General features: G+C 38.9%; 1 protein-coding gene across 5 annotated transcripts in view; it reads right to left on the bottom strand.

The window, feature by feature from the left end:
• The window catches only part of SORCS2 (sortilin related VPS10 domain containing receptor 2), a 2,165,153-nt gene that overhangs the window by 365,978 nt on the left and 1,785,497 nt on the right, over positions 1 to 13,678 (bottom strand). For all 5 annotated transcript variants that reach the window (XM_078678523.1, XM_078678525.1, XM_078678524.1 and 2 more), the window contains exon 10: positions 1,426 to 1,572. In XM_078678523.1, the coding sequence (XP_078534649.1) occupies positions 1,426 to 1,572 (147 nt within the window). The remainder of the gene's footprint in view (positions 1 to 1,425; positions 1,573 to 13,678) is intronic.

Here is a 13,678-nt window from a genome sequence, read left to right as displayed (position 1 = left end):
AATAGCCCAGAGGGACTGCTAAAGCCAAATTAGAGGTCAACATGGCTATCATACAGGTCTAAATATCAACATTAAGATCCTTTAGTGGACTGCTTAATAAGATCCTTTAGTGGACTGCTTACTTGTAGCGCATGTTTGATCAGAGATTGAACATTTATAGGAACGCATGACAGTTCATAAGGTTGATTATTATGTTGTGGTGCAGCATGACTAGACATCTCATGCGATGTCAAGAATAATTCTAATAAATATTTACAACTATGCTTAGAGTCTCACACTCATATTGAAGTCCATGGCAAAAGTGGAAATAAGAAAGAACATAAAGACATGTCACAGTATGTCTTCCAAACTCTAGAACATACTCTCCCTCGAGAGACCCAGCTGAAGAGATTCAAAATGTATCCCTAGTGATGGCATAGTCTATTAGGAAACCAAACAACCCCTCTTGTTCACCTACATTATCCTAAATAAGCAAAGTGATACATCAGAAGTTGCCTTTATATGAATAATAATAATGATACATTGCTTTTCATATAGTGCTACATTCTGTACATCGCTAGCCTCCAAGTGTCAAATGTACAAAGGGTTCTGCATTGGCAAACCCTCTGATTTACGGAATCAGAGGGTTTGCCAATGCTAAAACCTTTTTTCCTATGCACTAAATGCATTTTGCGATTGAGTGGATTTTTAAATGTGTTTGGAAATGGATAACAATTTAGTGTTTGGAAGGGCATGTTATAGACGTCTCTTCCAACAACTGAATAAGCATGCAAAGGATCAATATTCTGTGACTGAAATATAGTCACAAAACATTGATATTCTACCAACACCTACATGCAGCTGATAACCCATTTGCAAAAATCAAGAGGTCCTCTTGGGACCGTTTTTCATTAGTGAATGTAAAAACAATTGTTGAAGAGGAGGCAGTGGTACAAAGAACCACTGCCACCTATTAAACAAAGAAAAAAGTTAATTTTCTTTGTAGACAGAGTCCTGTCTCATTTAAGGAAAAAGGACTGCATTTAAATAAAAATGATTATTTAAAAGCCATTACAAGTATGGTGGTCTGCTGACCCCAGCAGAGCACCATGCCTGTGATGGAAGAGAATCATAGCGCAACTCAATTTGCAACATACCTCATTAATATTTATGATGTAGGTCGTTTTGCGGCTTAGTACAATTTGGTATTTTGCAAACTGGATATTAGTACAGAGGCAAGTTCTCTAAATATCACAGTGGTCACAAAAAAGTAGTTTGTGACCAGTGTTTAGTACATCTGCCCCCAGTGCTATCAATAACTGATGTTACCACTACAGACTCATTGTACTGAATTTACCAAACTTTGAGAGGATGGACAGCTGTGCTCTTTAGTTATGTGCAATGGGCTCTTCACAGTCTCTGTAACACTATTAATGTAATACTTACTGGTTTGCAGTTTGTGGCTTTTCCATTCATATCAAGGTTCGGTGGAGTCAGATAGTCCCAATCACGCCCTTTGTTGTATGTTATTAGAGTCGTCACTTTTCCTTCATTTTTCTGATTAGCCAAAAAAACGCCTTTTACACCTCTGACCTGTAACAAAACAATCCTGGTTATTATGAATCATTCTTGTCTTAGATCAAATTTCATATAACTCGTTATTGAGACAATTCTGACTAGTCAATATTTAACATGGCATGTATAGAGGATGCTAATATTAATTATACTACCCCTGAGTAACCAGGCATTCCATGTAGAATATTATTAACCTTCATGCTAAAACAATCATAATGCAGTAGTGAAAAAAAGGATTTAGAGTGAGCACCAATCAGAAGGGAACTACGGAAAAAAACAAAGAGTATGTTGAAAGAAGCAGGACACAGTCAGGTAAGTAACTCTTCTTTAATCCGTCCGTCATGACCAACGTCCACCAGCAACTGCTGCCCAGACCCACTCGTGAGTTCCACGCAGGGAAAGCAGCATGCCCCCACATTCCACTTTTTTAACCCAACACACCCCCATCCTTCACAGAATCAAGAAAAGCATGAAACACTATAACAGAAAACAACAGCAATTAACCAAAACATACCCAATGAAAGAATAGAGAAATGAGAATAACCAGGACAAACCGAACAACCATCTAATATCTGCTATAATCCCTACATTTGGCAGGAGTAGTTCTTACTTTTGTAAACAGAGCTGGAGTCTGCATGTACTCCAAATTTTCCATTCACATAGGCAGCTTTGGATTCAGGCACCACAGAAACTGCACTTTAATTCCACACTTTTCCCTTCTCTAGTACCACCACACAATCTTTTACCTCCTTCACCCATACAGGTGCAGAAAATCGTGGTGACCCCTTGCGAACAAAACGCAGGCTTTTTGACTCTCATCCAGTCACCTATGCAAATCGGAGACACTCTGCAACTGCCATCTCTGGTACTATACTTCTTCTGCACCGCAGTTACCACATCTACCACCCTTTCCATCTTAATCATGTCAATAGATTTCCTGGACATCCAATCCTTGTTTAGTTTAGATCCTGCAATTCTGCCAGTTAGTAATGTAAATAGTGAAAACTCCATGCTAATGTGTGGTGTGGTCCTCTCTGCCCACAATATGTCCTCAATAGCCGCCTTCCTATGCAAATCATTCACAAGAGCCAATTGAAAGTGATCTTTGATCACAGGGTTCATACGTTCCACTAAACCATCACTGCAAAGGTGGTAAGGAGAAGTGAGAACATGTCAGAAAACCTTCCATCTCCCCGGACATCAATTGCGGCCCATTATCCGTTACCAATTCTTCAGGAAGTCTTTCTCTGAGAAACACCTCCTTGAAAAATCTAATGACAATATCAGCATTAACACTATCCACAAACTTCACCTCTGGCCAGTCTACGAAGACTAAAACGTACTTAGATGAACTACCAGTAACTCCAAAAGGTCCTCCAATGTCAAATGCAAGTTTGCACCAAGAAGTATTTTGTACAATGATTGGGGTAATCAGGGAAGGGCACGCAATTTGTGACTTGTCACTTAGAACACACATGCAACAATCCCAAACATAATGTTCAATGGCCCTGTCCACTCCTGGCCACCAAAAATCATCCCTTACTCTCCACTTCAGGGCCCAAATCCCAAGATGACCCTCAAGCCCTAGATCCAAAACCTTCTTTTGCATACAACTAGGAATCACTAATTGACCACACCTGCGCATGATCCCCTCTACAACGGACAATTCCTCACCAAGTTTCCTGTATGGAATCAATTCCATGGGCATATCCTTACTACTGGGCCAACCTACAGAAATAAAATTGGCCACCTCCTTGAACTCCTTGTCATCCGATACTGCGTCCAACCATTCCTGCTCCGACAACGCCCCCTTAACTGCGTCATCCACAGAACATACTACCCAGACCATCTCCAATTCCTCGAGTGTTCTCCCACCCTCCATGTTTTCTACTTGGGGTAACCTCGACAAGCAGACAGCGACATATTTCTTTGCACCAGCCACAATACTCCAGTCTATAATGAAACTCTTACAACCTGTACTGCCACTAGGCTATACGCGGAGTAGCTATTCCACCTCCCTTAGTGGTGAACAGACCGCTCAATGGTTTATGATCCATTCTAAGGACAAATTCATTTCCCCACAAGTAGTTCCTGAAATGCTTCACACCCCACTACAACTCCAAGGCCTCTTTTTCTATGGTGGAAAATGTGTCTTCAGCTGCTCGGAATGTTCTTGATACAAAAGCTATGGTTTCTTCAGACCCATCATGTCTCTTCTGCATGAGGACAGCGCCAAGACCCACATTACGCGCATCAGTAGAGATGATGTACACATCATTGGTGTTAAATGGGTTTAAAGGGCGGACTTGTACAATTTCCTTCTTGATCAGTTGAAAACTGCTCTCAGGATATCTCGTTGCCACTGTTAAGAAGCAGGAGTCGGATAAGGAGCTCTTCTTTAATCCGTCGGTCAGGACCAAAGTCCGGCAACAACTGCCTCCCACACTCACTCGTGAGTTCCACGCAGGGAATGCAGTATGCCCCCACATTCCACTTCCAACCCAACAGTATAGTAATCACACAACACAAGGCTGCAAATACAAGCGATAAACATGTTGTATTCTGCATGTAATACCCCGAAAATCTATAATACCAGTCATTCCTCCCTCTGGAGCCTTGGTAATGGTAATTTCGTTGGGGGATATCGGGTATTATAGTAGACATTAGTAATGAGAACCAAAGCATTCCTTTGCACAATTTAAACCTTTTCTTGCCATGACCAGTTCACTGTGGTGTATCAAACATCATCTTACTCTGGGCATTGTTAGCACAATGTGAATTCTCATCTTCCATTGCAGGTTTCTACAGTATTTCTTTTACTAGGTTAGCTTTTCCTAGTAACTTTCCTCTCTGTTCTGTCTCCCCTTAAGTATAACTCTTTTGTTGCTTTAAAGTGAATGGATTCTAGCAAAAATTCAACTTCTGCAGACAATTTTCCTGCCTTCTTCTTTAGATCTGACTCTCCCTTGAAAGACTTATTCTTCTCATAATCAATTAGTTCTGGAGACCTAGTAACTGCCATATAGAGATCAGGTGTGGGAGGAGGCTCCCTGCTTCACTCACTGATCGAAGCGCACCATTCATACCCTTGATGACTGTTAAATGCACAGCCTCAAATGTTATATCAGGTGAAATGATGCATTTTCTAAATTTTTGCTGTTAATCTTGTCCATGTCTTTTCTAATGAAGGCATTCTTTCAATTGGTTAATTCTTTATTCTTCTTATAACAAGGATCTACCTGCCACTCCAGTTCACTGTATGATCCTTATTTTCTGTAAATACAACTCTCTATTTTTTACCTACTGTTTTGTCGGTATACAGACTACTACTTCATTGAAAATCTTTTGTTGTAGGATATGAAGTTAGGCCACTTGAACGTAAATAAACAGTTGACCCTTCTATTTGTCCTGATTGGCCCAAATGAAAATATCTGACAATCCGTTATCATACTGTAGCTAATTAAACCACTCATGTACATGCACATTACTGTATTTTATTCACTTGTTTATTGGTTTATTTTAGTTGCTCTATAACGTTAAAATCTAAACTTAATAATAGAAAACCATTTCTGATAACCAAAATATTCAAAAACTCATTTAGCTGGAAACATAGTAAAAAGACAAAATGGTCAAAAGATTTATTTTAATAAACATCGTTTTTAATCGTTTACAAAAGAAGAAAATATTGAGCCACTGTCCAAATCCCAGTGCTATGAGGCTGTTTGTACTATATGGGGAGGAAGGAGGGTACGGAAGGATTTAGAGAAGTGATGAGTGTACGGATCAGGGGACCCACATATAAAAGTGGAATGAAAGAGGAGCATGGGGAGAGCAAAATAAAGAAGAAAAGGTAGGTAATAAGGTAGAGGAGGAAGATTGTAGGCCAAGGGTAGGAACCTATAATTGTAGTACCAATATTCTACCTTCCGACATGTTTTGCATTCTGTAGTGGAGTGCTCTTTCAGAATATTTGCCTGGATCTGTTCCACCATTAAGTTTCGTCTTTAGGTTACTTCAGCCACGTGCCATTATTTGATTTTCTTAGTTACTTTTGAAGCTCTATTTACTAAAGGAGTTATTGCTTGAAATAGTCATAGCTCATATAAGATTGACCTAATGGTTACAGTAAACCAAATTCATCCCTAATTTGTTGTCAATTGTATGTCTTGTATGAAGTACGACTATTGCTCACTTGGCACAATCTTATTGGAAAACGGAATGCTCATATGATATAGTTTACTGATTCTTGGGCAAATTTGTTGACCTTTGAGAGTGAATTCATGTCTTCACAGAGAGCAGTTTGGTGTCTTAAAGTGTAACTTGTGGAAGTTTCAAATCCGAAATAGTGCAAACTACTAGCTCTTTAAAGCATTCCTATTGGCTTAAGTGAAATATCTGAATCCTTTTTAAAAAATTCAAGTGGAAGGATCAGCTTCAATAGAGATATTGTGCTATGTAATACTAAAGAGAGATTAAAAATAATAGCAAGGTCTACTTCCCCAAAACTGCCCCAGAAATATTTAAGCTGGAACCTAGACCATGGAATAAGACGCTGGTTTGCCCTATTTAGATTTAATCTTCTACCTCTAAATGATCTAACAGCACATTGGTCCCAGAATACAAAAAACGAAAAAAAATTCCAATCGCTGTGAGCTGAGTATCCAGAACCTCGATCATGTTTTGTTTGTTTGCCCGGCACTGGACTTGCACCGTCGTCTTTGGCTTAGGCCGAGGTTTTTACAAAATGGTATTAAAGACGTAGCCTCAGCTCGCAACTTTCTTTTTAATCCCAAAAATGAAGCTGTGTGTGCAAAATTGTTTAACTTCTTTAGGGAATTTATGTACATATTTTAACTAAATATTTTTCAAGTGAGATTTAATTCTTAAACAGCTGATCTTTTTCTTAGTCATATTATCCTTTCTTGATTATGAATGTATCTTGCACTATGTGGTCCTTTTTTATAGGCTTTGCTTATTTAATTTTTTATCCCAAATGGTAAACTTGCACATGATTAGGCTGCTTTTACTTGCACAGTTCAGGAAATGCTCTGTTCTCTCATTTTCTGCTGCAATCTCTAAACTTTGCTCCTCGAAAGTACTTTAAGTTGTCTCGGTTGCTTTCTAATTGCTTTTTGCACAATTCTGGAAATGCCCTGTTTCCTCATTGCTGGCTGCTGGATCCCAAACTTTTTATTCCTTGAAACTGCCGTATCTTGAAATGTACTTTGCACTATTTGGTCCTTATTTTGTAGGCTGTGCTTATTTAATTTTTTATCCCAAATGTTAAACTTGCACATGATTAGGCTTCTTTTTGCCCAGTTCAGGAAATGCTCTGTTCTTTCACTGTTTGCTGCTAATTCTAAACCTTGTTTCTCGAAAGTGCTTTACGTTGTCTCGGTTGCTTTCTATTTGCAATCGGCGCAATTCTGGATATTCCCGGTTTTCTCATTGCTGGTCGCTAAATCCCACACTTTTATCCATTGAAACTGTTGTATTTTGAAAAATTTTATTATCTTGTTTCCGCTGCATTACCACATGGTTTTATTGCACTTTATGTATTAATTGGTATGTACATTTTAAGTGGACCTTATTGGAGTTCCAAAACTTTAATAAATTGAATTGAATTGAATTAAGTAGGGCAAATTCATGGTTCACTTTAGGTAAATGTGCTTTGATTGGGGACAATACATAGAATTTGATATTCCACAATTTTTAAATGTACCTTAGGTCAAGGATGTTGTCTTTTTTTGATTATTCACTTAGTCATCAAGCATCTGTCACAATGCAGCATAAACTATATATGATGCTTTTTATGCTGATTTTAATGTGACCCAGCATTTCTTGGCCCACTTGCTTATCATTGGTCCTCCAAATGACCTTTTTCTCCGGCTGAGAGTTGATGGGAGTTAACATTTACATCAAACAAATTCAATTATTAGTGCAGCTCATTTGGCTACACGATGAAGAACAGGAACCCACAGCTATTAGTTAAGAAAGTTCATTACAAATGTAAAATAAAGTTCAGATAAACATTTAAAACCATGCTGTATAAATACAGAATAGCCACCGACAATCTGAGCCTGCGGAAGAAATTAAGGCGGACCCATATAAGCTATTCAGTCACAGCAATACAAAAGATTAACAGTAACACTTGATGTTCAGAGTAGAGTCGCAAGTTTTGTTGTCTATGCATGAATGAATCTTGTCTACCTATCTTCCTGCTAAAGGATGGCTCTCAAAAAATCTAAGTCTCAAATCAGAAATTTCCATTGAGGAAATTAAGACAAAACAAGGAAAATATAAGTAGGAAAGGTGTCAGCATCTCAGAAGCTCGGCCAAGAGTCTTCTATAGGTCAGAGAGTAAGTGTTAACTTAAACCACACTCAGCCAGAATCAAAGGGAAACATTGAGGTCTAAAGCTCTCACAATTCAAAGTAAACTGTGGTCAGGAAACTCGAAGGGATCAGGAAAGCATCTGAATCTAAAAGGGTTCTGAAGAGTTCTAGACTCCAAAGGTGTGAACACTAAATTATTAGGTAACACCTCCTTTGTACGCATTATCAGGTGTCCATTGTTCTTGCCCATTTCTCATTTTGCAGACTGCAATATTAGGGGAGTCTAACACTGGACATTGGAAAAATAGCTCTTCTCACACAGAGGTCAGGTTGAAACATTGCAGATAAGGTCTTATAGTTAACGCTCTGGTTTCTCTTGTTTTCCATCAAGCTCTTCTCAGGCTCGCTCCTCTATCTCTAGTACAGTAATGTACTGATTCTACAACTAACAATGCATGTGAATATCTGCAAGAAATATCATGTTAGCAGAAAATGGAAAACATCTATTATGCAGTATAGTGAAATACAGGCCTACTTAGTACAAGTTAAAGTTTTAACTCAGTGGTGCATATTTAATATGCATGTGCACATTTAAACACAAATGAATAAAAGTTTCTAGTGCATTAGATTCTCATACATGTGGCATTCAATAAGTAGTCAAAAAAATCACGTGTAAATATGGCCAGGAACTTCATTTAAATCAATATATGCAGTATTAATGAAGACATTACATAATTATTTTATCATTTTAAGTCAAACAAAATCTACATATGTGAGGGTGGTTTCTATCCAGGTGTCTAAACAGTAAGTGCGGTTTCAAGTGCTAAGGCAAACCTTATGAAAGGTCAAATTGTATCTTCCTAAATGAGTATGGTTTATTTCATTAAGACTTCAATTAATAAATCAATCAATTATGATAAACACATAGTGTGAGTAACTTCTCTAGTCCTACAGTGAATGCACTCTTTAATAACGATGTTGAGTGCAACACTTACATTACTCGTTAAGCCACATAAGAAACATGTGCTCTCTCCAGCTGAGGTGTTATCTCATTCTTCTACTGGACGATCAAACTCTGCTTTGGCTGCTGCCCTTTTGTTTCTCCCATAGTCCCTACCTTGGTCCAGGAGTATTTTTTGGCGCTGCTGCTTGTAATTATGGAGGGCCCCATGCCTTAAACTGCATCTTTATACCAGGGTTTGTGAGGAAGGGGCTGCTCTGATGGGCCGACTCTGAACTGATTACCTACTGTGTAGCCCAACCTATGATGCCTTCCCACCACAGTTTTTTCTTCACTGCGACATGTGCTTTTGATTTGTTTGTATTCAATAAACAGATATTAAACAAAAAAGAAACATGAACCAGTGAGTGTAGCAGCGGAGTCTAGCACTTGCACCTAGGTTTTCTTTTTTGTTTTTGTTTTCATTTCCGAAGTTGGCGAGACGGAGGAGCAGAGAGAGACTGGAGACCAGAGCTGGGAGACGGAGGCTAGCGGCGCCCTGCAGAGGTCGGGCGGGGGGTCGCAGAGCGGCTGAGATTGTTGCGGTTGAACTGGCGAATCCTGGATAATACTATTGGTGAGGAGTCGTAGAAGACGTAATTTTGAGGGGGTGAGGAGCCCAGATAAGCTATTTAAACCTATTTTAATTTGTTTTGGGGAACTGGTTAAGGTTTTTCTCTTCTTTCAACACTTATGCTGGAGGTAAAAGAAGGGGATGGATCCAATGTCTGCTCAATACTAACACCTATAAATCGATTTAGAAATCAAGAGGGGCATGTAACACTTTGGACTCGGGCAGCACTGGGGGTTCGACGGGGGAGAAAGGTCACGGCAAGGCTCCCCATACACAATTGGAAAGCCAGAGTGCTTTACAGTAAAAGACTCACTTTCCCACAATGCACTGATTGTGTAGTAGGAAATAGACAGTTGAAGGGGGGGCTTAAGCACTCCGATACGTGCAGGTCCTTTTCTACAAGACTGGACTGTATGGAATTGACAGACTCAACTCATGCAGTAGCAGCGACAGTCGATAAGATCTAAAAAAAAAAGAGAAAAGAATCTGCAGAGCATAAACTGAATCACTGTAATACCTTAAGGAGTACAGGTACGGCTTCATTGGCTCCCCCCAAGGGCCCTGAGGTGGCCCCGCCAATAGACCAGAACATTACAGTGAGTGAGACTCTGACCACCGAGAGCCAGTCAAAAGTTGCTACATTGAAAAATAAAATTAAAGGAAGGCAAAAATAGAGACACACTTGTATCCAAACGTTAAACCTGTACCTTCACTGAAAGATTACTTTAAGACAATCCCTGGCACATTGATTTTAAAACCTGCAGTGCCCAGACTCACGGAAATGGACAAAGATAAAAGTGGTATGTGCACAGCTCCACAATTTCCGGAGGGGATACTAAGCCCTAATAAATTCCAAGTACTAGCAAACATGGCTGAAGAAGAGCACTTGAAAGAAGCTAAGGGACAAAAGGCTATTGCGGAAGGCATTGCGGAAGACACCCAATTAGAGGTCAATCAGCATGTTGAGAAGGAAATGGGCAAAGATTGTGCAGGGGGTACATTAAGCTCCTCGGTCTTAGGTCTCTTACAATCTTTAACAGATGAAATGAGTAGTAGGTTTAAAGTATCAGAGAAAAATCAAGCAGAAATGAAAGCATTCTGTGAGAAGATGGAGGATAAGTTAGATTCTCTGACATTAAGAACTACGGCGATGGAAAGTAAGGTGGAGGAGCTTACCGTCAAAGTTAGTGAAAATACTAGACGCCTTACTAAGTTAAAAGATCAAGAAACAGGCATGCAAGATAAGCTTGAATCCATTGAAAACTCCCAGCGAAGGAATAATCTGAGACTACTTAAAGTGCCGGAAGGAGCAGAAGGAGGTGACATAAAACAATTTGTAGTTACATTGATTAAAGAGGCAATCAAAATTGACTGCACAGAACAGGATTTAGCTGCGGACATTCAGAGGGTGCATAGAGACCCAATCAAGCTCAGCCCGAACAAAACTAGGCCAAATGATTAATAAGGTAGGCGCAGAGAAGTATATATATGTGAATATTTTATTGTCCTGACCATAAGGGGAGATCTCATAGGCCAGAGTAGTGCCACAAGAGAAGGAGGAAGGGTTCTCCAGGGGAGCACTTGGAAGGACAAGGGGAGGTGTAGAAATAGGGCACTGGGTGGGGAGCATAGGGGAGAAAATCAAAAAATAGTCCAAATCGCCATGTCAATTCTTACATGATGTCATATAGTCATAGAAGGAATGTCAGTGATGGTCATGACTGATCACAAATATATTTGAGAGTGATGTCCTGGAACCTAAATAGACTCAGAGTGAAATCTAGAATGGAGAGGATATTTCAATATATCAAGGATGCCGCAGAGCAAATTTGTATTCTTCAAGAAACTCATCTCATCGAATCTGAAATGAAAGATCTATGTAAAAATAGGAAGTGGATCCATGAAGTAATATGTACTTCACAAAATACAACAACTCAGGGGGTGGCTATAATCATTAAAAATCCTGCATTTACAGTGGAAAACTTCAAGGTAGACAAATTGGGCAGATGGGCTATAGCTAGAATAAAATTTCACACATACAAATTCACGATTGCGGGTTACTATGGACCTAATTTGGATGATTTATTCCCTCTAAAAGAATTATTAGCAGAATTATTATCTTTTCAGGACCCTTTGATTCTTGCAGGAGATTTTAATTTAGTTCTAGATCCTGTCCTAGATAGGTCTGTTGGGAGCAGATCAGCCCAGAATGGTAGAATGCGATCATTGTTAAAAAAATGCGATGAAACATCAAGGTTGGATAGATATAAGGAGGGTAAGGATGGGTATTAGAAGGGGATATCCCTTTCATAATAAAAAGTATAACCATAAATCCAGACTGGACTTTTTTCTAATTAGTACTGAATTGAGAGAATGGGTAAAATAAATAAGACATTTAGGGGGTCATCTATCAGATCATGTACCAGTTATACTATCAATGAAATTCCTTAGTAACCCGACTAATAAAAGATGGACTTTAGATCGTGTGATTTTGTTAGATCAGTATGTAATTACCAGCTTAACGACTGATACAATAAATTACTTTCAGGCTAACTTGGAGTCAGCACCCATTGAAATAGTCTGAGTTGCTTATAAGGTCTTCTTGAGAGGTAGGATAACCACTATTCAAATTACCAGACAAAAGAAATACAAGGCAGAAATAGGAAATATTGAATTCAAAATTCAGAAATTAGAGCAGGAATCCACTCCCCAAGTGGATGCCTTACAAGCACTCAGACTAGAGCTGGTAGAACTGCTGGATGCAAGGCTTAAGAAAAGGTGGGAAGTAAGCAAGTTGGCTAACTTTGACTACGGGGAAGGTTGTGGCCGGTTTCTAGCCTGGAAGACTAAAAATGATCGGGCTAAGGCCAATATCAAAGAAATAGTCTGTGAAAATACTGGGAAACTATATAAAACTTCGCAAGAAATCGAAGAAGTTTTTCAAGGGCACTTTAATAAGGTGTATCGAGAGGATCTAACACCACAGGCTCAGAGTATAGAAGCATGGTTTGAAAATATTCTTTTTAAAAAAATCACTGAGGTAAAATCTGATAATCCTAATAGACCAATAAGTCAAATCGAAATTAAAACAGCAATATATTCAGGGAAAAAAGGGAAGGCAGCGGGGCCGGATGGTCTTCCAGCAGAATTGTATAGAAATCTAGGAGAGGTTCTAATTCCGGTGATGGCTAGTCTATTTTCTCATATTTTCGGAAAAGGGGGGAGATTGCCGCCTTCTTGGGATGAGGCATTGGTAGCACTAATATTGAAACCATCCAAATCGCCCCTACAGTGTTATTCATATTGGCCGATCTCTCTGCTGAATTTGGATTCTAAAATTTTAGCGGAGAGGATTACTGGTATCATAACCGATTTAATAGATGAAGATCAAAAGGGATTTGTGAGAGGTTGATGCATTCAAGATTTAACATATAATTTAATTGGGGCCGTAGACATGGCAACTTTATTCAAAACTCCGTTGGACATTATCACGCTTGACGCTACAAAAGCGTTCGACCGGGTTAACTGGTCTTATTTAAACTTTATTTTAAATAAACATAACTTAGGCAAAAATTTCTGCCAGGCAATTTCGTCAATTTACCATAATCAAATAGCAAGGATATTAATAAACAGTAACCTTTCTTCCCCAATACCAATTCAAAGGGGAACCAGACAGGGATGCCCTCCCTCACCTTTGCATTTTAATTTATATATTAAACCTCTAGCTGAGAAGATTAGAAGACATGACCTCATACTCCCTTTTAAATGCAAAAATTGGGAAAAAAGTATCCCTATTTGCAGATGATATGTTAATTTTTACATCCGACTTAGAAAAGGCCATCCCCTGTATATATAGTTTAGCTGAGCAGTTTGGAAGGTTCTCGGGTGACGAGATAAATCAGTCTAAAACTGAATGTATGGCATGGAATACTGTTGTGCGGCCTATTAATTATGCATTAAAAAAGAAATAAGATATTTGGGTATCAGGATTACTCAAAACATCAAGGACTTAACTGACATCAACTTACGCAGAGCTGACAAAGAACTGACTGAATCTTTAAAAAAACTGGGCATACTTACCCCTGACATTAATTGGTAGGGTGAACCTGGTCAAAATGATGCCCATATTTTGCCCCAAAAAATTTTTCTTTTTCAAAACATACCTTTAGTGTTTAAAGAAGCTGGATTGAAGAAAATTCAGGGAAAGATAAATTC

This window comes from Lissotriton helveticus, chromosome 2_2 (genome assembly GCF_964261635.1).
Source record: "Lissotriton helveticus chromosome 2_2, aLisHel1.1, whole genome shotgun sequence".
Taxonomy (NCBI): Eukaryota; Metazoa; Chordata; class Amphibia; order Caudata; family Salamandridae; genus Lissotriton; species Lissotriton helveticus.
Note: the sequence above shows the minus strand (reverse complement) of the source record. Positions and strands in the feature narration are given on the sequence as shown.